General features: G+C 49.3%; 2 protein-coding genes across 2 annotated transcripts; both read right to left on the reverse strand.

Moving 5' to 3' along the window:
• Positions 1–6,453: 6,453 nt before the first annotated feature.
• On the reverse strand, positions 6,454–6,896 carry LOC116909001 (60S ribosomal protein L31). The gene has a single exon (XM_032912470.1). The coding sequence runs from the start codon at positions 6,873–6,875 to the stop codon at positions 6,498–6,500; it is 378 nt and encodes a 125-aa protein (XP_032768361.1). The 5' UTR covers positions 6,876–6,896; the 3' UTR covers positions 6,454–6,497.
• A 4,764-nt stretch (positions 6,897–11,660) lies between these two features.
• On the reverse strand, positions 11,661–24,797 carry C9H16orf71 (chromosome 9 C16orf71 homolog). The gene is made up of 9 exons (XM_032914008.1): positions 24,704–24,797; positions 23,120–23,278; positions 21,938–22,084; positions 20,212–20,655; positions 17,859–17,976; positions 15,737–15,878; positions 13,638–13,784; positions 13,316–13,399; positions 11,661–12,318 (listed from the first exon to the last, which is right to left on the reverse strand). Exons 2-9 carry the CDS (start codon positions 23,225–23,227, stop codon positions 12,078–12,080), a joined length of 1,431 nt encoding a protein of 476 aa, XP_032769899.1. The 5' UTR covers positions 23,228–23,278; positions 24,704–24,797; the 3' UTR covers positions 11,661–12,077.
• Between the last annotated feature and the right edge of the window lie 137 nt (positions 24,798–24,934).

Consider the following 24,934-nt stretch of genomic DNA (forward strand, 5'->3'; position numbering starts at 1 on the left):
GCCGGTCTGATATAAGAATATGGTTTTTGGGGCTGGGGATTTGGCTCGGTCGGTAGAATGCTTTGCGTAAAGCCAGAAGCCCCAAGTTTGATCTCCATCACCAGGTGAGGCCAGGAAGAGAACTCACGTCTGTAATCTAAGCACTCAGGAGGAAAGAACAAGAGGGTAAGAATTCAAGGCTTCCCTCCACTGCATAGCCACTTTGAGGCCATCCTGGGCTGTAGTATAGAGTTTACTCGGCGCGCGCGCGCGCGCGTGTGTGTGTGTGTGTGTGTGTGTGAGTGTGTGTGTGTACACGTGTATGTTCTTGGGCTGAAGATGTAGTTCAGTAGAACAGTACTTACCTTAGAATATGGTAAATATATATACATTTTTCATATATTTATTATTGCTACTAAGAGGTTAAGACATATGTCCTCCCACATATATTTCAAATACGTATTTAAATTCTATATATTTAAATTTTAATTAAAATTAAAATTTATTAATTTAGTTACATTTAATTAAAATATTTAAGTATATTTAAATATATATATATATAATTCTATATAATTTTTTTTTCATGACAGAGTTTCTCTGTGTAGCCCTGACCACACTGGAACTTTGTAGACCAGGCTGGCCTGAAATTCACAGAGATCCACCTGCTTCTGCCTCCTGAGTGCTGGGATTAAAGGCGAGCACCGCCATGCCCAGCACTTACTATATTTGGATAACTGGTCCTCCTGCCAGTCTCTCTGTTGCCCAGATTTCCTGCCCATACCACTACTCCTGCCTCTCTTTGAACAGTAAGAGACCAGAGACCCAAGGTAGGAAGAAGAGGTGCCCTACATCCTGTACCCCCTTTCCTCCTCCAGCTCCTCAAAGGAGCCCAGTTACCAGTCAGGCTCCTTCTGCTGTCGAGAGCTTTCACTGCTGGCCCAGGGGAAGACATGGAAACTTACTGCTGCCCTTCAGTGGTGCCCAGCGATGGGCTGACCTTTGTCTCCCCTGGATCTGAGTCACCAGTGTGATGCACCACCCTGGTTGGTGGGAAATTCCCAGGAGACAGGGCACTTTCCTCCTCCTCCTCAGTCTGCAAACCTGCAGGACATTGAAGGCAGTGTCAACCTTGTAACATTTGTCCAGACAAAACAAAGTGACATGCCCGCCACAGTCTGAAGTAGTGGACTGGAAACAAAAGTCACGCAGCCGGATGGAGTGTGGGGGCTGAGGGTCTGTGGCAGAGCCTACACTCCCACAGAACTCTCTGGAACTCTAGAAATAGAGGGGCTGGGGTGGGGAGGGGGCTCAGGTCTTCGTTGAACAAGCATGAGGATTGAGTTTGAGCCCCCCAGCACCCATATAAAATCATCTGCCACCCCAGTACTGGGACCATGGTGCAGGGACAGACGGATGCATGGAGCACAGTGGCAGCCACTCTAACCCAGTCAGTGAGTTCCAGGTTCAGGGAGACCCTGCCATACAAAACAAGGTGGAAAGGGACTAAGGAAGACACCTGACATCTACATCTCACACACACACACACACAGCACACAGCACACAGCACACATGCATGTCAGACCTCCGCCTGCAGCTCATGGTGGAACACTTGTCTAACACGCACAAAGCCATAAGTTTGATCTGTAGCACTGAATGCAAGAAGGCAGAGACAGAGAAATGTGCTGAGGTACACAGATCCCACAGGTGGGGCTACTCCCTCAACCCAAGAACCTGAGGTGACACTCCATCCACATCTACAAGGAGTCAGTGGACACTCGGTAGCCAGAGTTAGCAATAGGGTTACCCCAGCTACGAAAGCCACACTTCCCGAGAGCACTTGATATTCCTGTAGAAGACCCAGGTTTGTTTCCCAGCACCCACTTATTGGCTAATGACTGTGTGTAACTCCAGTTCCAAAGGATCCGATGCCCTCTTCTGGCTTCTCAGGGCCCTGTACATATCTGCACATACATACATGTGGGAAAACATTCATATACATCAAATAAAAATGAATCTTTTAGGGGTTGGGGATTTAGCCTCAGTGGTAGAGCGCTTGCCTAGGGAAGCACAAGGCCCTGGGTTCGGTCCCCAGCTCCAAAAAAAAAAAGAACCAAAAAAAAAAAAATGAATCTTTTAAAAAGTAATACCTTCCATGAAGCCCTCTGTGCTGCTGCTTCTTCTTCTTTCTTCTTCTTCTTCTTCTTCTTCTTCTTCTTCTTCTTCTTCTTCTTCTTCTTCTTCTTCTTCTTCTTCTTCTTCTTCTTTTTCTTTTTTCTTTTTTTCGGAGCTGGGGACCGAACCCAGGGCCTTGCGCTTGCTAGGCAAGCGCTCTACCACTGAGCTAAATCCTCAACCCCGCTGAGTTTTATGTTAACTTGACACAAGTCATATGAGCAGAGGGAACATTAATTTAGAAAATGTCTCTGGAAGACTGGACTGCAGACAGGTTTGTAGGACCCTATAGACCAGGCTGACCATGAACATAAAGATATCCACTTACCTCTGCCTCCAGAGTGTTAGGATTAAAGTCATGGGCCACCACACCAGTGCCTGTAGGGAATTTTCTTAATTGGTGATTGTTGGGGGAGGGCACAGTCCATTGTGGGTGGGGCTGTTCCTGCGCTGGTACTGCTGAGCACTATGAGAAGCAGGGTGAACAAGCCAGAAAGCAGTACCCCTCTGTGACCTCTGCATCAGCTCCTGCCTCCTGGTTTCTGTCCTGCTTGAGTTTCTGCCTTGGCTTCCTTCAGTAGACTGTAATTCAGGATATGTAAACCAAATAAACCTTGTAGGGCTAATCTCTTGTGCTATGTGTAAAAGAATTCACGTGTCAATAAAGAGCTGAATGGCCAATAGCAAAGCAGGAGAGAATGGGCAGGACATCAGGCAGAAACGGGGGAGGGGGAGGAGAAAGGGAGAGGAGAGGGTAGAGGGGAAATGGAAAGAGGGAGAGGACTCAGAGGAAGTTGAGTGTATGAAACTGAGGGGAGGTAACTAGCCACATAGCAGACATAGAATAGTACAAATGCGATAATATAAGTTAAGAGCTAGTTGGGGAGCAAGTCTAGCTTAAATCCATAAGCATTCACAGTAATAAGCCTCCATGTCATTATTCAAGAACTGGGGTGGATGTCAAAAGCCCCAGTGGTTACAAACCCTCCCCCACCCCCCGAGTTGCTTCTGATCATGGTGTTTCATCAGAACAACAGAAATCCTAACTAGGACACCCTAATTTTAAAAGAAAAAAAGTTGAAACCGAGTCTCACGTAGTCCAGGCTGACCTCAAACTGACCGAAAATGGCCTTGAACTTGTGATCTTCCTGCCTCTGTCCCCACACAGTGGGATCACAGACCTGAGCCACCACATTCAGTTCATGTAGCGCGAGGGATCAAACCCAAGGCTTTGCGCATTCCCAGGATTCCCCCACCCCCACCCCAATGTCCGCAGGCCTTGCTGCGTGGGCCCTGTGGTTTGTCTCCTCCTCAGCCCCCTGCACTGGGGATCTGTGGGAGAGCAGAGGTTGCTCCGCTTCATCCCCGCGTCTCACACAGGGCGGTTGCTCAGCGAGCAACGATCCCCATATTGCTGTTTATCTAGCCGTGTGCTCAGTGAATTCGCAAACCTGCCCTTCCACCCCTGCCCTTGGCTGACCCCAGGCTTAGGGAACTCCTGTCCCCAGGGCTGTGTGGACACACATCACTCACAACCTCCATCTCACAGGTGGACTGTTGCCACACAGAGGTTGAGACATCGACCCAGGGAACAATAGACTCTGAAGCTTCAGATGAGCTTCGGGCAACCTGGCAAAACCCACTGCATTTCAAGAGCACACGCCCTTTGGCTCGGCGATTGCATTTCTAGGAACGGGTATTACACAGAATGCGGCTGGTCACAATGTCAGCACTACTCCATCGGTCTTGTGGTAGGAGGGGGGCAGGCTGTTGGGCACCTCCTAGATACCAGCACTAACTTCCCTGTTTTGACAACTGAAAATTAACCAGGACATGGCCACAGGTCCCCTAGAGGGAGACGCATGTGTAAAGTATATCCTCCCAGATTATCTGGTGTAACAAAGGGCGGGAAACAGTCCGTCTGTGCAAGGACAGGCTATGCTCTGTGGATTGGTAACCCGTCAGCAAAAATAACACAATAGTCGCTGGGCCAAAACAAGGGTTTCAGCTGGACATAGAAGAAGGGGACATTTGGACTCCAGCTTTAATTTGTGCTGTTTTGGGGTTTTGAAACAGAACCTCACAATGTCATCCAGGATAGCTTTGAAATTGCAGAAAACCTCCCAACATGAGTGGCGTGAGGCAACACGGCCAGTGTGCAGCTTCTTGTTTTGTTTTGCTTTTTAAGTTTTTTTTTTTTTTTTTTTTTTTTCCGAGACAGGACTGCTCTGTGCAGCCCTGGCTGTCCTGAACTCCTCTGTAGATCAGGCTGGCCTTGAACTCAAGAGATCTGGCCACAGGCCTCTGTCACCACTGCCTGGACAATGTACAATCCTTTATTTATTGGGTTTTCGAGACAGTGTTTCTTCATGTGGCCCTGGGTATCTTGGAATTCTCTGGTAGCTGTAGACCAGGCTAGCCTGGAACTCTCAGTAATCAGCCTGCCTCACTGTCCCAAATACTAGGCCTGCTCCACCACCCCGGGCTGTGTGCAATTTATTTATTTATTTATTTATTTATTTATTTATTTATTTATTTATTTATTTAATTTTTAAAACTAGACTTCTTTTTAAAGATGTTTTATTTATTTTATGTATATGAGTGGTCTATCTACACCTGCCTGTCAGAAGAGGGCATCAGATCTCATTACAGATGGTTGTGAGCCACCATGTGGTTGCTGGGTTTTGAACTCAGGACCTCTGGAAGAGCAGTCAGTGCTCTTAACCGCTGAGCCATCTCTCCAGCCCCTGTGCAATTTAACATACGGATCAATAGATGGTTGTGAGTGAACGTTCCCGTTCATCAATATGGATACTGTGGCTCAGAACGGACAAAAGGCGCATAGGGACAGGACAGCCTGGAGAATGAATCTCTTTCTCAGAAAAAGTTCAAAGAAGTGCAGCCCAAACCAAGGAGCTCCGGGAGCTTCCTCCTGCAGGCAGCGGCGCGCGCGGCAGTCTGGGAAATGTAGTTCGGTCACTGGGCCACCCTAAGCCCGCCACTTCCATTTAGGGAGATTTAAAGCAGGACACTAGAGGGGATCTCAGGTTAAAACAACTGGAAACAGAAGTAGATAGACAGAACCTGGGCAGACCTTCTGTTCCCTGAGGTTAAGTCCCGGGAATTCTATTGTGGTCAACTTGCTGGTGACTTAGAGGCAGGGTGAAGGAGATAGGGCCAGGCCTTAGGATGCTGGGTTAGTTCTGGGAACTAAACTAACCTGGGGCCAAAGTAAACGTTTCTGTCTCTGGATTTCTTGCGTGCCCTCCCTATTTCAGTGCCTAAGGAGTTCTAGCTGCTCTTCACCTGTACAGATAACCACAGTTTTACCAAATTAGGTGATGGGTTTTCTTTTAAACAGGTTTCACGTATTCCAGGCTGCCCCAAATTCAACAGTTGATGACCTTGAACTTGGCGGGTGTGAACGCATGTACCTGTGTGAGGATGTGTGCGTGAAGGGGAGGCCTTTGTTTCCTGTAGGTAGTGTGCATCAGGAGCCATCTACGTTGTTTTTGCTTTGGCCTGGGACTTGTCCAGAAGGCTAGGAATGCTGGACACCGTTCGCCAGGTGTCCACCTGTCTCTACCACCCCAGTCTTGGGATTGCAAGTATTGGGATGCCTGGCCTTTTCTGTTTTAACATGGATCTGGGAATCAAACTCAGTTTTTCATGCTTTCATGGTGTGGTGGTTTGAATATGCTTGGCCCGTGGGAAGTGGCACTATTATGAGGTGTGGCCTAGTTTGGGGAAGTATATCACTGTAGGGGTGGGCTTGGAGATCCTATGCTCAAGCTCCATCCAGTGTGGAAGAGACCTTGACTGCATTTTGGATCAAGCTCCTTCAACTGGATGCTGTAGTACTTCCCGCCATGATGATAATGGACTGAAGCTCTGAAACTGTAAGCCAGCCCCAATTAAATGTTTGCCTTTTTTTTTTTTTTTTTTTTTGGTTCTTTTTTTTCGGAGCTGGGGACCGAACAGGGCCTTGCGCTTCCTAGGCAAGCGCTCTACCACTGAGCTAAATCCCAACCCCTAAATGTTTGCCTTTATAAGAGTTGCCTTGGTCACGGTACCTCTTCGTAGCAATGAAACCCTAAGACACATGGTGATCACTTTAGCAAACGAATCTTTATGAAACAAAGTTAAAATTGGCTTAACAGCCAGGCATACTGGTGCAGGAATTTAGTACAGCACTCAGGAAGCAGGGACAGACGGATCTTTGAGTTCAGGGACAGCCTGCTTTACAAATACAGCTCCAGTCATGCCAAGGCTACATAGTGGGACCATGTCTCAAAAAAAAAATTTTTTTTTTTGGCAGTTCTGTAACTTTATTTGACATTCAGCAGTTAGTTCTCATCCACATTGACCGTCTGTAGATTTTTGAATGTGGTAACAGGCACGTAAGTTACCAATGTGTAGAGCTTGTTTGGTGAATCCTCATCCTCATTACGCTTTCTGGACAAACGTACTCGGATGCGGTACGGAACATTCCTTATTCCTTTGGCCCAGACGGCTTTATTGAGCCTGGTGTCTATGCGCACATCTGGAGTTCCCATCTCCTTCATGGCAAATTTCCGAATTTCTTTGAGTGCCCGAGGAGCACGCTTCTTGAAGCCCACTCCATGGATGCGCTTGTGAATGTTGATGGTGTATTCTCGGGTCACCACCTCGTTGATGGCAGAACGGCCCTTCTTCTTCTCGCCACCCTTCTTTGCGGGAGCCATTCTGCCGGGCCCAAGTTGGAAAGGAAGCTCAAAAAAATTTTTTTAAACAGATTTAAGCCCATGGGTTAATAGAAAGGCACTCAGGGAGACCACATGCCTGGGTGTGAGATTCTCAAGGTAGAGTCATATTTAAGTGTCTTAGCGGGAACCATATACAGTTTTAGTAGTAGCTTTTGAAATTATGCTGTCCAAAGTTATTCTAAAGAACTTTTTCATGAATGGAACCATGGAGTGGTTCTTGAGGTACATGGGCCTTGGATAGGATTACAGTCTAATAAGGGAAAGCCATGGGTCACAAAGTTGCACAAGGAAGACAAAACATGGTCTTTATTGTAAGCAGAGTGGGCTTATGACGTTGCACAGTTATGGTTGTCATGTATGCCTCCAGCGTGGCTCATTGCTCTTTTAGTGTGTTTCTTTGAACTATCTGTATGGAAGGAATATTGTCACGTAGGTGATCAGCACAGCATTTATTTTTTTTTAATTGCACTGGGTCCTTGCCTCTGTCTCTGGGCTTCCATGCCGAGCTCAGGATGAGAAGTGGAAACAGGCAGAACAGGATCTGTGAAGTGTTGGAGCTCACTGAGGACTCATGGGAACTGACCTGAGAGACCACTCTTTCTGGACAGATGGTGGCTAATTAGCATATATCTCTCACTTTTGCTTTGCCGCTGACAACTTGTTACCCGGGCTGATCAGTCATTCTCCTCCCTCATCCTCAGGAGCAGCTGGAACCAAAGGTCTGGGCCATTATCCCCAGCTTATTTGGAAGTTTTACTTTGAAAACACTCTTTGGAAATGAGACTCTCAAAGAGGCATTTTCTTTTTTTATGTGAGTACACTGTAGCTATCTTTAAACACACCGGAAGAGGGCATCAGATCCCATTACAGATGGTTGGGAGCCACCATGTGGTTGCTGGGAATTGAACTCAGGACCTCTGGAAGAGTGTCAGTGCTCTTAACCGCTGAGCCATCTCTCCAGCCCTATTTTCTATTCCTTGAGAACATACCTGCTGGGAATAGGAAAACCCCCTTGCCCTGTATTCCATCCGCAGGGATACATAGCCTCTTCAAAAGCCTCCTTGCCTCTGCACAGTGGTCCCTAGCAAGAAGAGTCCTTGTGAAGCCAAACACTTGTTTTTCTCTTCGTTTGGATCCCTCCATTCTAAGGAAGCCTTGAAAGAATGAAAGATTCCCTTCTGAAAATAGAGTTAAAATTATCTAGGGGTACAAATATTTCCTCTCTTCCTGACAGTATCTTTTCCTTCCCCCACTTTGCTGTGTATTTATTCCCGGTGCCATCCGCGACAGAATCATTTTATATGCTCCTTTGTATATATAGATACAAGTTACAAGTATACCAATGTGTATGTACCACAAAACTTAGAAATGGATGTCCAAAATAATAGGGACTCACTAAAGAAATGGGGCTGGAGATGTAACTCAGACAGCAGACACAAAGCTCTGGGTTTGATACCCAGCACCCTTCAGACAGGGTATGGTAGAGCTTGTTAGCACTTATAAGGTCAGGGCTGAAGGATCAGAAGTTCAAGACTATCCTTGACAACATAGCGAGTTTGAGGCCTGCATAAGTTGCATAGACCATCTTTTGGGCTGGGGGATTGACATATATGCTGTTAATCCTGGTACTTAGGAGGCAGAGGCAGGACGACCTTGGTGAGTTCTCCCTGTTCTACAGACTGAATTCCAAAACAGCCAGGGTTACTAGACTCTCAAAACAAATAAATAGCAAATTTTCAAGGTTTCTTCCGTCACAATTGTTCTGTCCAGCTCAGGAATGGATGAAATGGAGAGTGGGTGAGTGACTTAGCAACGGAACTACATTACCCACAAGGCATGCTGTGCATCAGCCTATAAAACAAACATTTCCCACAATGCGGGACATGATACTGCCCACTAGGCCTCATGCAGCCTCGCGTTGTAGGCAGTGAAGTTCTTTTCATGGGCTGAGCTGGCTGTCGGGCCTAGAATTGAGGTCCCTGGACAGGCATTTTGGGCAAGGTAGTCAGTCTTCTTGCTATTGGCTGAGTGAGCTGCGGAAGGTGGTGCCATGACATCTTTCCCACATCTGATAGGCTGTACAAGGAAGATTTGACCCACGCCAGCTTCATGTGTCCCTAGTGTACAGAGCAGGATGCGCTGAGACCAGAGCCTGACTACAAGGCATGATGCTCTCTCTCCACAGCCCAAACTTCTCCAGCCAGCCACACAGTGCGCAACCCTGACCCCAATCTGTTTGGACCACCTTTTTTGTGACCACCATGAGGACATTGCAGAAAAACCTTCACTGTACCCAGGAGACAGAGCAAGGAGGAGGGAGCATGTGTCTCCTGCACTATAGGCCCCATAGCCTGGTGGCTTCTCTAACTGAAACCACTTACAGTTCAGTCAAGATGTTGGTAAGGGATGGCTGCCTCCACAGGACCTGGTGAAAAATCCATCCCCATTTCCAGTCGCAGGCAGCTACTAATGTCCCCTGAGTTGAGCCCCATGACACCTTCCTTTTATAACTCCCCCTCCCAAGACAGGGTTTCCCTGTGTGGCCCTGGTTGTTCTGGAATTCACTTTGTTGATTAGGCCTTTAACTCTGCCTGTCTCTGCCTCCCGAGTGCTGGGATTAACGGTGTACAGCACCACACCCAGCTTTAAAGCCGTGCTCTGAGGTGTGAGGGGGCATGGGTTTGAGGGGTCCTCTGCAGTGCTCTCTGGTGGGTGTTTACACTATGGGGCGTGTGTAACTGCCCCGTGACTGCTGCACACCCAGCACCCCCTCCTTCCAGCCATTCTAAAAGGAAAATGGGGGGCTTGCTCTGGAGTCAGTGGAGAATTGGGTGAGTTTCAGGTCCTTTTTGCCAGATTCAGAGCAGCTCTGTAGATCTTGTGCTCCTGAGGAAACTAGGGGTTCCTGAGGTGGGGAGCCCAGGCTGCCTTGTCCTGTCCTCCAGGCCTCACTGGCCTGTAAGGTGAACTGCTGTGGTCAGTCCACACCCATGCTTGATGGAGTAGCTGAGTGCTGAAGTAGACACCTTATTAGCAGTTACTGAAATCAGGAGACAGTTATGGAAGCTGTGGAATTGTGGAATTCTGGGTGTTAGATCCAGATAGTATGTCTGTTACTGGTGACTGAATACATATTTTTAAAAATATGTTGTGTGTGTGTGTGTGTGTGTGTGCAGGGGGTGTGGGCTGGGCTCCTGTGTACATGTGGAGGCCAGAGGGTGGCTTGTTGGTTGTCTCCATGCAGGGTTCAGGCAGGAGACACAAGTTCCCAGAGTCAGCAGCCAATGCCTTACCTGCTGAGCCCTGCGGGCCCAGGGTGTCATTGTGGTGTCTCCTTGTGTTGTTGCCCGCCCCGCTCTTTCACCATCACGCCTGACCCAAGCTTGTTACTTGGTTCCCTTCACTCTCATAATAAATGCCAGCCCTTGTGACCCATGTGTGGTGTGTGGTGTAGCCTTTCCTCTAGGGCTCTCGGGCTGCACGTGGAAGACAGCAGAGGCACCCAGACCCTCTCTGCCCACACCACTCACTCAGCTCTAGTTCATGTCCCTGCTGGTGCCACAGGGCACAGACTGATGGGCATTTGCCATTTCTTGGGTTCTCATGTGGAGCCTGCCCTCCCTTTTCCCTGGGACCCTTCCTTCTTCCTGTTTGGACTTCTCTACCTCATGGCCTTGTCATCCGGTCCTCTGAGGTGACCCTCGGGACTCCACCTTCAGAGTCTTTGTCCTTAGCCCCTTTGGCTTTCTGCATGGCCTGAGACACAGTGGATGTCGCCCAGGTGTGAACGTGGCTTTGGGCTGATTTGCTGGCCCACCACCACCCTGCAGCTTTCCTGAAAGCCAGTGATTCCCAGGCGCAGTTTCTTTTTCTTTTTTTTTTTTTTCCGAGCTGGGACCGAACCCAGGGCCCTTGCGGTTGCTAGGCAAGCGCTCTACCACTGAGCTAAATCCCCAACCCTTCCAGGCGCAGTTTCAACTGCAGCAGAGTTTATTTTCTATCCCTGTGAGTCATTCTCAACAAGCCTTGTAACTAACATTATGTGGGTTAGGGACAGTGGGCACCTTTGCTCTCCACAGTCAGTGGTTGAAGTAAAGGCTGCTAGGCAGAGGTGGAGTCATGCTGCCCTGGAGTTCAAGCAAGGGCATCGGCACCTGGGCAGAGCAGCCTGGCTCCCACCTACAGGGAGGCTGCCTGTGGCCTTGGTAGAGGCCTGACTTGCATGTGGCTTCTAAAGGACATGTCTTGGGATTGGGACGGATGGTGGCATCCCCTGTGGACAGGATTGTGTAGGCTTGACGCTGGCTCCCAGTGGCCTGCCATGGACCTGCCCTTTGTGTGGCTCACAGCTTGACACTGAGACTCCTGCCTATCCTCAGCGGCCAGGCAGCTGGCAGTACCACTCCTCCACCCGAATGCTAAGACATCCGCTAGGTGCCAAGTCTCCTGCCATGTCACCTGAACCCTGCCTCAGTGATGGCTTCTCGCTCTTTCACAGAGCAACCAGGGGAAGACTCTTGAGAGATGAGGTGGTAGGAGATCCAAGGGGCTGAGAAAGCAGGTACAAAACAGTCCTAAAGATGGAGTCTATGAGGTGGTTGTAGGGGGGCAAGGCTTGCAAAGTAACCAGGTGGAGGAAGCGCAAGTGTCCGTGAGGCCCGGGTACACAGCTGCTATTGGGTACCCAGGGAGGGAGACGGGGTACCATTGCATTTCATACAGTGTTAGAATTCCCAGGAAGAATGGCATTCCATTCAGACTAGCAAAGATTGGTGTCACCTTTAATTTGGAGTGACCTGAAATCTATGTGTGCTTTTGTGTCTCAGTTAAAAAGAGAGAGAAAGCAAATTTCAGGTTCTGCTTCCTTTTCCATCAGATCTGTATGGGTGTGTACATAAAATACCAGGAATCCAGGAACCTGGGGACATTTTCTATAGGAAACTATAAATGTGTTTAAATATGGGAACGGAAGAGGCCCTGGATGCAGTTCCCAACACCGCAACAACAAAAGTTTAACTGTTAACTTAAATTGGCTTAAACTGGCTGCATGGTGTCTAGACTGGGGGTCCCAGCCCCTGAGGCCCATGCTGTTAGAAACAGGCAGACTGTAGAGACCACCAGGGCTGTGTGGGTAGAAAGTCTGCCACCCAACCTGCTTCTCAGGTCTTTTACCTGAGTTGCCTATAGCTGGCCCATACCAGGGAGGAGCCGTGTCCCAAGAGGGTCCCCTAGATTTAGGGCATTCTGCTTCTCAGCCCAGAGTTTGATGTGCTTCTTCCTCTGAGTTTGTGATCCCCCAGTATCTTCTTGGGCCTGATCCTTTTGGCCTCCAGGGCCATCCTTGGCAGACAGCTGAGGTGGAACAGCCCCCTTTCGAAACGCCCTCAGCTGCTGAAGAAGCTGGCTTTTCCCAGTACAGTACCTGTGACACAACATAAGCAACCTCAGCCCTGTCACCTGACAGCCAGAACTCCCAGCACTGAAACAGCAATGTCCTTATGTAGTTTCAGTTCCATCCCAAAGCAAGGGCAATGTCGGACCACCGCTGCAGTTGGTAGGGATGACCCTTCTTATGGCTTTTCTCTTTGTAAGGGACATTGTCCATAAAACAGGCTAGTTTTATGTCAACTTGACACAAGCTAGAGTCATCCGAAAGGAGGGGAACCATAAGTAAGAAAAAGTCTCCATAAAATCCAGCTGTGAGGCATTTTCTTAGGGACTGACAGGGAGGGACCAGCCCACTGCAGATGGTGCTACTATCCCTGGGCTGGTGTCCTGGGATCTATAAGAAAGCAGGTTGTGCAAGCCATGGGAAGTACGCTAGTAAGCAGCACCCTCAATGGCCTCTGCATCAGCTCCTGCTTGAGATCCTGCCCTCACTGCTTTTTGTTTTTGTTTTCAGTTCAAGATTCTCTCTGTAGACCAGGCTGACCTATAACTCACAGGATCTGCCTGCTCTGCCAATACTTCCCACCCTGTTTTCCTGGGATGTCCACATTCTACATCTAAGCTCTGCACATGATCTGCAGCCTGGGCTCTAATCCTCCCAGCAGTGCAGGCAGCTGAGACCCATACTTCTCATTCACCAAGGGTCTAGGCTCCCCGGGCATGTCTGATTGGATGCTGCTCTTTAACCAACTGGAACTTACACATTTGGCTAACCTCTGGCCCTACATTTTATCTTCTGCTGGGATGAGCAGCAAGGCAATCAAACTAGGGAGCTGTTCTCAGAGGCTGGAGAAAGCTGCCATAGGGGGAGCTGGGTACAACAGGCCTGGCCACACAGACTTCCCCTAGGGACACGTCATAAAACACAATGATGTCCACTCTCACCACACCACGTGCTGGCTTACATGTGGGGGGGGGCCAGGGTACATCAAAGGAGTGTCCCTAAGCAGAGGAAGAGACTCTAAAGTTACCTTTGTTCCCAGGAAGATGCCACCGGTATGGAGCCTGCTGACCCCACTTCCTCCTCCTCACTGTCAGAGGAGCTATGTTCAGAGCTGGGAGTAAAAGGAAATGGATTCTTAGGATGTTCTGCAGCTTCCTTGCCAGGCCTACCTCTCACCTTCTCACCCAGGGACCTCCCTGGGAGTTCCAGAGGGTTGGTAGCCAGCCAAAGCTAAGGAGCCACTGGGCTGTGCTGCCCATGTGCTGGCAGGAAGGTACGATGTGCTCAAGCCAGATGAGCGTTGCCTTCTGTCCCACCTTCCCACCTCAGGCACAGTTCCTGCTTTGTACCTCTCCTGGGACTGGTGTTCTTGTGGATCTGATGGTTCTGTCAGCCGCAGGTCAAGGAAGACAGTGGGAGGCTCTGTCTTCAGCCTCCTACTCTCTGCCCTCTTCTGGACTGGCTCAGTTTGAAAGCTGGACTCTGCTGAAGCACTTCTGCAATGGAGGGTGGGGTGGCCCTTCTGTGTGATTCCTTGCCACCAGATGAGCTGCTCGAATCACAGTGCTCAGGCAGCTGTGACAGTGTTCCTGCTGTGTGTTCATGGGCACCTGGAACCTGTGTGTTCTCATAGCTACCGTTGGGACAGGCCAGCACTACCCTATAGAACTGGGCAAGTCTGACGTGCTGCACATCAGCTAGGCTGATTGGTAGGTCTGGCATCCCAAGTGCCTGGGAAACCGAGGCAGGAGGATGGAAAGTTCAAGGACTAGGCAACTTAGCAAGACTTTATACATGTAGTTTGTTTTTCAAGACATAGTTTCTCTGTGTAGCCCTGGTTATTCTGGAACTTGCTCTGTAGACCAGGCTGGCCTCTAACTCATAAGGATCCACCTGCTTCCGCCTCCCAAGTGCAGAGATTAAAGGTGTGCACCACCACCCAGTTTATACATGTGTTTTTAAAACGTGCGTGTGTTTGCTTTCATATATATCTATACACTATTTATATATCTGGTACTCATGGAGGACAGAGAGGGCATCAGAACCCCTGGAACTGGAGTTTCAGACAGTTGTGAGTCACTCTGTGGGGGCTGGGAATCAAACCTGTGTCCCCCAGAAGAACAATCAGTGCCTCTCACTATTGGCCATCTCTCTGACCTCCTAGAAAGACTATAAAAAGGAAAAAGAGACTGGAGAGATAGTTCATCGGTTCAGAGCACCGACTGCTCTTCCAGAGGTCCTAAGTTCAATTTCCTACAACCACATGGTGGCTCACAACCATCTGTAATGGGATCCCATGCCCTTTTCTGGTGTGTCTGAAGACAGCGACAGTGTGCTCATATACATAAAATAAATAAATTTTTAAAAAAGTAAAAAGAAGGCTGGGGTTTGTGGGGTGGTGGTGCACACCTTTAGTCCTAGTAGTTAGGAGGCAAAGGAAGTGGGATCTCTGTGAGTTCAAGGCTAGCCTGGTCTACCGAGCAAGTTCTAGAACAGCCAGAGAAACTCTGTCTTGAAAAACTAAACAGGGCTGGAGAGATGGCTCAGTGGTTAAGAGCACCGACTGCTCTTCCAGAAGTCCTGAGTTCAATTCCCAGCAACCACATGGTGGCTCACAACCATCTGTAATGGGATCTTATGCCCTCTTCTGGTGTGTCTGAAGATAGCAAGTGTACTTACATATATAAAATAACTATTTAAAAAAAACAAAAATAAACAAAACAGCAAATCCAGCAACAACAACGAAAGAGTCAAAAGACTTCTTGTGATGCGGCAGTGGCAGAGTCAAGCACATGTGAGGCCCTGGCCTTGCTCCCCATAGCATAAGAAATTCTATTCAGTTGGAGGAGGCCACTTAGCACAGGGGGCTGTTTATATATTCAAGCTAGTCATTTCCAGTAGGCCCATAAAATTACATAGTCCTCATCCCAGTAGCCGCATTTCCGGTGCTTAGTAGTCCTGTGGAGCTGGTGGATTTCATACTGGAAAGTGCAGGCCTGCTAGCCATGCAGAACCTACAACTACCTCCCAGAAAAGGCTCCCAGACTCCTGAAGGCAGTGGAAGGAGCATGTGGGAAAGGCAGGCCTCAGGGAACCCATCTCCTCCTCTGCTACCCCAGCTTCACTCTGTCCCTCCTTGCTTCCCTCCATGTCTAGGACAGGTTGCTGCCCACGGCCCTTCCAGCCTCCATCGCCATCCTGTCCCCACTGGTCATGCAGACGGTGAAGACAAAGTGTCTTCAGCTCTGCCACCGATGGACTGGGACAGGCACAGCGATCTGAACCTCGCTTTTCTCATCAGGAAAAACAGAAAATGCAGCATTTGCCTAATCAGGTTCCTTAGTCAAAGAAAAAGTACATGCCCAGTGGCCCACCAAAAGGCCCAATCAGCACTGCCCAGAGGTAGGGTGGTTCTAAGGAAATGGCTGTGGCTGGTGGAAAGTCTCACCTGATTCTGGCTACCTGCTCTTCTGTGTCTTGGAGCTTGTCAGCAGATACCTTCCAGGTAGGGTGTCGGACTCTAGACTGAGTGGCACACAGGAGCGCCAGCTGTTCCAGGAGTAGGTCCTGGGAGGATCCGGTGCTGTGCCCTGGGGATTGCCAGGAGAGGGGCTGCTGAGCTCAGGTCTGCCTCTGAGAGGTGGAGCTTGACTCCAATGTGCCCCACCCCAGCTTGTCCTGAGGCTTCCAGCTTCACTTGGCAAAGTCAGGGGTAGTCATGTCTTCAACAGGGGCTGCTGCATTTATGCCTTGTGACATAGGGTCAGAGTGAGCAGATGCTTGTAGCTTTCAAAATGTAGGAAACAGGCTTATCATATAGATCAATTTCTCTCTCTCTCTCTCTCTCTCTCTCTCTCTCTCTCTCTCTCTCTCTCTGTGTGTGTGTGTGTGTGTGTGTGTGTGTGTGTGTGTGTGTGTGTGTGTTGGGAATGAATCCAGGGTCTGTGTGTGCTACCAAGAGCTCTGTCACTGGGCTATATCCCCACCCTCTTATACATCTTTATTACTTTTTTTTTTTTTTTTTGAGACAGGGTAGCCCTGTCTGGAACTCAGATCTGTAGACCAGGCTGCCCTCGAACTCACAGAGATAAGCCTGCCTCTGGGCACCACCTGAGTGCATCACTACCCTGCTCATAGTACATCTTTCTGTGAATACAGTTCAATATTGAGCTAAGGGCACTCTATGACGAGCTTGATTTAGCTAGACCCCTATTGATTATGAGCTCTTTTCAACTTTTCAGAATTTTAAAATATATAGCTCTGAGCATCCTTGTAACTTTTTTTCCCTTTTTTTTTCGGAGCTGGGGACCAAACCCATGGCCTTGCGCTTGCTAGGCAAGCACTCTACCACTGAGCTAAATCCCCAACCCCGAGCTCTGAGCATCCATGGGTGTGTGTTTACAAGAGATTTTCTAAGTGGAATAGCTTAGCTGGTGGAAATGGCACTTGGGAAGTAAAAGCAAGATCAGGAGTTCAAAGACAGTTTCAGGTATAAAATGAGTTTGAGCCAGCCTGGGCTTCATGTTTCAACAAAACAAAACTAAACAAAAAGGAACAGCTTGATCAAAAAGCCATGAACATTTAAAAAAAAAAAAAAAAGAAGAAGAAGAAGACTATTTCTGCCACAGCACACTCAGAGGTGCTCATGCAGAGGACGGCTTTGCCACACCCTGAAGCTCTGCTGACACAGGACTTGCTGTCACATGCTCATTAGGGGCAGACCTTTGAAGTCTGCAGCAGGAGGATTGTCAAGAGCTCCAGGCTGGCCTGGGTTAGTGTGAGACCCTGTCTCAAACACAGGTGGTGGTGTATTCCTTTCATATCAACACTCAGGAGGTAGAGTTCAACACATCAAGTTCCAGGTCTACCTAGCCCAACAGCTAGACCTTGTCTCAAACACAAAACAGAGCTAGGGCTGAAGAGATGGCTCGGTGGTTAAAGCACTTGCTGTTCTTGCGGAGTACCTGGCTTCAATTCTAAGCACGCACTAGGTAGCTCACACACGTAAGGAACTCCAGTCCAGGGGATCGGTTGCCCTCTTCTGGTATATGCACAGTCAAACAGCCCAGAGGCTGTTGGTCTAGTGGAGTCTTTGGTCTGGACTAAGCCCTAACCTTGCTCCTCAGCTCAGATCTGCTTGCACCAGCTGCTGGAGGCCTGTGTGGGTAGGGAGAGCATGAAGAGCTTCTGCCTTTTACAGAGCTGCTCACAGCAAGGCCACAAGGACAGTGAGAGTATGACCTCCTCTGCCTTCCTGCAGGAGTGTGCAAGATGCCGGAAGGGGAGGAGGAAGCAGGTTCTGCTTTCCCTTAGGAAAGAAAGGGGAAAGAAAGGAAGCTGGAGGAATAAAACAGGTGAGCCACAGGGCAGGTCAACTTTAAAGGCCTGAACATGCCTGGAAGATCAGGCAGCCACATGTATGATGAATGAATGACGTCTTTGTAAGGCCCGTTGAAATGTGTGCTGAGGGCAGTAAGGGAGACCGACCCTGCCCAACCCATAGCCCTGCCACTGAGGCTTAGGAGGAGGTGGGGACTGACTGGCTTAGGCTTCAGGGTTGAGAGTCAGACCTTGGTCTTGGCAGCGATCCGCTAACCACCATGCACTTCTGGATGCACTGTCACCCTGGCTGCCTTGTTGCCCTGGCAGACTCTGGAGGATGTAGTCCAAGTCCCAGCCTTCAAGTTGCTGAAATGGTAACACTGATTACAAGGTTGCAGAAGTCCTGCAGGAGCCCCCACTTTCACATCAGCTGTGCCGGTGGAGGGGAAGATCATCCACTGCAGTGAGGGGTGAACAGGGAATAGTGCAGCTTAGGACCCCCTCCCAATTTGGTTTTAGATTGTCCATGTCCCCACTGTAATAACGCACTTGGCAGTGTAGTTCCTTCACTTGCATGCACTACACAGACAAAGCCCCCTTCAAACACTGCACCTAGAAACCCAGAAGTCTCTCGTCATCCCTGACCTGCATCAAGCTACAGGTATTCCCATCTCTCTGGATTATGGTATAAATCTTTCCCCTCAACTCCCCTAGCAATCAAATTTAGACAGTTTCTATTCAAGTGGGTGTCCAGTGTATCTAGGCATGGAGAAAAGAAGGGGCTATCTTGCCCGAACTGATTTTGAGTGTATAGGTAATGCGTCTTGAGCAATCTTTTAGGGATAACCTATTTACTGTAATCTTGAGCCTGCGCATAACTAGGCTTTGATGCATCGTGGGAAAGGAACATGCACAGTAGGAAAAAAATCAATCGAAATAGAGAACCACACATTTATGCTCTTAGTAGCCAGCCCCCCTTCCTTTAGACCTCATAAAATGAAGCCCTGTCAAACTTGAGACAGTGTATAGCTTTTTATCTGTTGTCACTGAGCTGCAATAAAGTTATCCTGCTTCAAAAGATAACTTTGCACATCTGTGTGATCTGTGTGAGGCTTTGTTTTCAGCTCCTTGGATAAGGGGCCAAAAACCCGGAAGGACCCCGCCCAGACTCCAACCACAGTAACAGTAGAGTGGTGTCTGGAGTTTGGGTGCATATAGCAAATGAATGCCCTGTCGTGACTGATTACACTGAGCCAATGGGAGACGTACATTCCTTGGCATCTCCTTCCTTTGGCGGCTTTGCCGGGGGTGGGGGAGTGTGTGTGGCACAAAGATAGCTAACCTGGAGGAAGCCCCGGTTTTTTTCAGACATGATCTCATTATAGCTCAGGTTGGTATTGAACAATGTAGCCAAGGATGACACTGAATGTCTGATCCTCCAACCTTTGGAATTACAGGTGTACACCCATTTTGTGCATGCAAGGTAAGCACTCTACCATAGAGAGACACCCTTGCCTTTTCCAACACATAATTGTTTTTGGGGGGGCAGCATTTCTATGTGTAGCCTTGGCTGTTGTGGTACTTGCTCTGTATACCAGGCTGGTCTCAAACTCAGAGATCCACCTGTCTCTGCCTCTCTACACCCAGATCACCATGTAATCTTTAAACTGTCTAAGTTCATACCAATTTAAGATGTTAGAAAGGTTTTGCAACTTTAAGAACCTGGTGGTTCAAGCAGGTGCTTAAACTGGAGACCCTGTTGGCATGCTTGGCTTGGCAGGCATTAGTATGACAGAGGGAGAATGAATGCTTATGTGAGACCTTTCAAATTCTTGTAGCCCTATAGGTGAGAAAGAATTAAAGTCGTGAGGGTGAACAGAGGAAATTGTTGGCTTATGCAAACAGCAATGAAGAATCCTATGCAGGCTACACGCTGACACTCTGTACAATGTTTGAGTGATACAGGGCTGAGGTGCATGGCCTTCCCATGCCAGGCTGGACCATCTTCCATCATGCCTACCTGCACAGCTGACCAGGTACTCTTCTCTTTGAGAACTGGGCTAGTATGACGGCTTCTTTCCTGTCCAGTGGGCAGGGTAAGCTCATAGATCTCAGCTGTGTCCCCCACAGGCTGCCTACCCCACAATGGGGAACGGCTCCACCATGGAGGGACACAGAGCCGCTGCTGTGGCTTACCGGTCTGCTTTCCCAGTGGTCCTCATACTCCTTTCTCTGCTGCAGTACCTCACAGGATGGCCTCTCCTACTCCTAGCCTGTCTCCCTGGCATATGACGTCTGCCCGCCAAGGGCCTCCCTTCTGCAGCACTGCTTGTCTTAGCATGACTGACAATCAGCACTGACATTTGGGTCATTTCTATGTTCTCTCAAGAAGGCTGGAGTTGGCTTCTCTTGCTGTTGCCACTAATTCTCCCCGAGGGTGAGCTCTGTGCCAGGCTATCCCATACTGTCACAGGAGCAACATGTGGACTTGGGACCTGGGCTCTATGTCCTGAGGCACTGCTTCCAGCCTCCACAGCGGGGCAAGAATATGCCAGGCAGTGGGGACTACCTGAGGGCAGGGTGGGCCGTGCGGACACCTACCTTGAGTGAGAGAACTGGTCTTCCTTCCCAAGACTGCTCTGAGGTTGCTTTTGGACGGGGTCCTAACTCTGCCACGTGGCCCTGGTCACCACAGGCTGGGTTCTGAGCAGCCTGGGTCACTTTCTGAAGGATCTCTCTCTCTATCATCTTCCTCCTCTCCCTGCGGAGGGCTCTTCGCTTTGCAGAGTTTTTAAAATCAGTATCTGAGGGCTCTGTCTTCAACTTTCCTTCCAAAGGAAAGGTGGCTCCTTCTCCCTGGGAACTCCAGGGAGGACTCTGGGATCCTCTGCCTTCAGGCCAAGCGGGTGCCTCCTTAGCATCCAAAAGGATTGGGCTGCTCTTGACACAGCCAGGGCCTCTTCTTTCCTGATGGGCCAAGTCCTTTGATCTTACCATCCATTCACTTCTGGGTTCTATGGCTAATCTCCCAGGAACCAGAAGTGGCTAGGGAAAAAAGGCATCCTTTATGAACACCTGCAGACAATCTTCAGAGAGTGTATATGCACGATTAAGTCAGAGTATAACTGAGAGCTAGTTCTCTCCTGCCATGTGGGTCCCAGGGATGGCATGAACTCAGGCTGTTAGGCTACCACCAAGCCATCTCAGGGACCCCATTTTGACTCCCCCCCCCTTTCCTTTTTTCAAGACACAATCTTACTATATAGCTCTGGATGTCCTGAACTAGCTCTGCAGACCAGGCTAGCCTTGAAGAGATCTGCCTGACTGTCTCCTGTGTTGGGATTAAAGGCATGCACCACCATCACTAGGTCTCATTTTGACCCTTCTGAGTTCAGCAGTCTGTCAAGTCATGTAGTCATTGCCACTGTTTCCCAAACTGTTCCACTCCCACTGCCTCTTTCCCAGAGGCTGGCAATTCTTATGGAAACAAAGACAACATCTCATGAAAATCCTGCTGTTGGGTGTGCAGCTCACACCTTTAATCCCAGCACTTGGGAGGCAGAGGCAGATAGGTCTCTGAGTTCAAGGCCAGCATGGTCTACAGAATGAATAGGACAGCCAGGACTGAGAAACCCCATCTCTAAAAACCAAACCAAACAGACTAGGAGTGACCTAACGTGACCAGAGCCCCAGTTGCCTCTCAGAGTCTCCTGCGGAGAGCAAGGGGTGTTATTTACACTTGTTCTTCTGAGGGCTGGCCTTCAGGCAATGTATATGGTGGAGGTGGGTCAGGTGATCCTGTTCAGCCCTTGCATATCCAGTTTGTTTCGAGAGGATGTTAGGATTAACTGAGCAGAGGGAGGTTACCCAGAGCTGAGTGGCTCCTAGAGCCCAGCCTGGCCTTTAAAATGGGTTTTGGCTCCTACAATGTTTTCTTTGGGAAGTATGTTTAACCACAGCAACTTCAAGAAGTGTTATCAGGTCTAACAGGCTGGGGTTGCCAAGGATAAAAGCCTCGGGTGGGATCTATTAAGGTAACGATTCATTTTCATCATCAAGCCAGTGATGTTTTAAATCTATCATCTATCTATGTATCTATGTATCTATGTATCTATGTATCTATCTATCTATCTATCTATCTATCTATCTATCATCTATGTATCTATCACCTATCTACGGACCTACCTACCTATTTGTTTTTCTGAGACAGGGTTTCTCTGACCATTTAGACCTACACTGCTGCTGGAATCCTTGTGAGACTTTCGATGACCTCCCTCCCCTCCCCTCCCTTCCCCTCCAGGGCTCCCAAGGCCTGTGTCCCACAGACCTCAGGTGAAGGACTCCTCCCTGCAGTAACCCAGGTCCCAGACTCATCGACACCAACAGGGTCTTCAGCCAGCTCCTCCGTTAGGTCTGGAATCAGGACAGGCTGGTTCCGCTGAAAGATGAAGGGTTCTTCTTCCTCACAGTCAGACTGCGGACAGACCGGAGTACTTTAGAGGAAATGGCAGTCATGTTTTGCCCATCCTGCCCAGGAGCAGGTCTAAGCAGGTCAGTTCTCTACCAAGGGCCTAGTCCTGTGCTGTTTTCTGCAGCCAATTTGAAAACAGGCCTAGCAGCATACCTCCTGTTGGTGAGATGTGGGCTTCATTTTTCACAGGCCATATGCAAGCCTTGCACACAACGGATGCTGTGTTAATGCCAGCCCTGAACAATGGTGGTGAAGAGGCAGCTGAGAATGGAGGCCAGCTCACTTTCATACTGACTAGTCACTTAACACAGGAGCTTTGGTCACCTGTCTCTAGTGGAGAGAGGCTGAGCGGGTACTGGCCTGCCTCCTCATAGGGACTTCACAAGGCAATGGCAGCATTAGAGCACTGTGGCGCTGTCACTGTCTACCTCTTCTGCCTCGTTCACTATGAACTGGATGGTGCCCGAGTCTCAGCTACACCATGCTCGTCTTGGCAAATGCTCAGGCATGGCACAAAGCAGCCATCTTGCTTCTAGAACCCTTGCTCTTCACTTGAAATGTCCTATGTCAACCTGTGTGCTGAGCCTCTGGCCAGTGCATCACCATGTATCCCTCTCACCTGTGTAAAAAAAAAAATGGTCGGTGACCCCTGAATCACCTCAAGTAGCAGAATCCCTGCTGGGCCATACTGTGTGGCTCTGGCATGATGATCACTCTCAGAGGTTGGAGCTGGCTCTGACCTGACCCAACAGAGTTGAGAGCAGCCCAATAGCAGGGTGGGAAGACTCTGGACTTTGGCACTGAGCCCAGCTGGGAGTCAGGACCACAGCAGGAGTGGCCTTGGAGATACAGAGCACTAATATCCACACTCGAGCGTTCTGGCAAACCCAGAGAGAAGCCTGAAGGAAGTGGATACCCAGAAGTAATCCCAGACACTGATGAGTGAGAACAAAGCCCATAGACCAAGGTGCGGTCTGTAGAGAGAAGTGCCCGAAGCTGTCCTTGCCCAGGCTGGACAGTTAATATCTTCTTGCTCACCAGGGAGGAGTCTGAATCCAGAGATGGCAGCTGGTCTTTGGCAGCCTTAAGGATGGCATCCCAGGGAGAAACTGGCAAGGATACCACAGCTTTGTCTTTGGATGTCATGGGGGCCAGGACTCAAAGCATGCCCTCTGTCTGGGTCATCATCAAGGAGCCCTGTGGAGCACACAGGGTGAGGTGGCGGTGACTAGGTGTCCAAGGAGAAACTAACATTGGTAGCCTTCCCCAGGCCTTGAAAAGCTGTAGGTGAAAACGCGCCCGCAGAATCCCACTTTCTACCTATTTCCTTCTGGTTTTGCAAACTTATGCTACTGTACGTGTGGGTGTGTGCAGTAATGAGTGCACAAGACCATGGTGTCTCACATGTGTGAGATGTAATACGTAAATGGAGGGTGTATATGATACAAATAGGCGTATGTATAGATACACAATCCTTATGACTTGGAGATTTTATATATGTGTTTTAAGAACACTATTACCGGGGTTGGGGATTTAGCTCAGCGGTAGAGCGCTTGCCTAGCGAGCACAAGGCCCTGGGTTCGGTCCCCAGCTCCGAAAAAAAAAAAAAGAAAAGAAAAGAAAAAAAAGAAAAGAACACTATTACCTCTGGGAGAGCCTTTAGTGGAGCATTTGTCTCCATGTAAGAAGAACAGGAGTCCAATCCCCAGCATTGAGAAAAGGAATGAGATGGCTCAGCAGTTACGATGTCCTCGTAACTGCTCTTGTAGAGGATCGGAATACAGCCCTAAACCACAATTACTTGTAACTTCAACCTCAGGGAGAGCCGATGTCTCTGGTGTCCACTGGTACCTGCGCTAGACTACACATATACATACCCACCTTCACACACATACATATAATTACAATAAAACTAATAAAATCAAAAATAATTTTTAGAAGTTAGATCCATTATCCGATTCTGTTTGTCATCATTCAAATGAGTCCCTATAATCCAGTTCCTGGCTCAGCTCCACCTTCTTTGTATCTTACCCTAAAAAAAAAGATGCTCAGCCTTCAGGGTTTCGAAAGAGGGACTTTAGGATTAGGGGGTGAGGGCCTAGCGAACCAGGCAGATCAGCTAACGGTGTCGAACCAGAGCAGCATCAGGGGAGTGTGTGGGGGCTTAAGGTCTTTGAATATTGTAAAAAGGACGTGTGCTTGGCGGTCCTGAATTGGGAACCATAGGTGGAGACGCTTTTGGTATACGCAAAGGATGCTTCATAACAGGGGCTTTGGCAGTACGGTACAGAATCACCAAAGTGAAGGGGGCCGCCCAAGACTGGTCGTCCTTTAGGTGTGCAAGACCTTGAGGTTGAGGGAAGGTCTGACTCGCAGGGGGAAAGAGCATGGAGGAGCTGAGAAGACCGAGGGGCTCAGTGTTTCTCCTCAAAGCCAGTTGGTCTCGCCTCGCTCTGCCCCGCCCCGCCCCGCGCCGCGCCACGCCAGGCGTCGTTGTCAAGGGGACTGGAAGGCAGCGGGACAAGCCGGCCTGTGTTAGAGCAAAGGGGAGGATCGCACTCCCTGCCACCCGCAGCTGGGACCAACACATGGTCGCATAGGTTTCCGCGGTCTCCTACTCGCCTCGTCCGCTCCGCTCGTCCACTTGCCCTGAGCCCGGGCTAAGCACAGCCACCCAGCGCAGCCCGACAACCCGCCTCCTCGCCTCTTCCTCGCCTGGCACGGCCCGCCTCTCTGCCTCAGGATTGGCTCCTGAGCAATGAGCGGTATCTGCCATCTCATTGGCTGCTGTGGGATGTCAATAACAGAACGTCCGTCGCCTTCCCGGGGTGCTCTGCGCCGCCCGACAATTAC

The sequence above is a fragment of the Rattus rattus genome, chromosome 9, assembly GCF_011064425.1.
Source record: "Rattus rattus isolate New Zealand chromosome 9, Rrattus_CSIRO_v1, whole genome shotgun sequence".
NCBI classification, from domain to species: Eukaryota; Metazoa; Chordata; class Mammalia; order Rodentia; family Muridae; genus Rattus; species Rattus rattus.

What these genes read in the sequence shown, in the direction of transcription:
- LOC116909001 (XM_032912470.1), bottom strand. Translation starts at nt 6,875, where the DNA reads ATGGCTCCCGCAAAGAAGGGTGGCGAGAAGAAGAAGGGCCGTTCTGCC.
- C9H16orf71 (XM_032914008.1), bottom strand. Translation starts at nt 23,227, where the DNA reads ATGACATCCAAAGACAAAGCTGTGGTATCCTTGCCAGTTTCTCCCTGG. An exon ending in GGAGGAGTCCTTCACCTGAG is followed by an intron (nt 20,656 to 21,937) that starts GTCTGTGGGACA and finishes TTTTTTCCCTAG; the next exon opens with CCACTTCTGGTTCCTGGGAG. An exon ending in GAACACCAGTCCCAGGAGAG is followed by an intron (nt 13,400 to 13,637) that starts GTACAAAGCAGG and finishes TTTTACTCCCAG; the next exon opens with CTCTGAACATAGCTCCTCTG.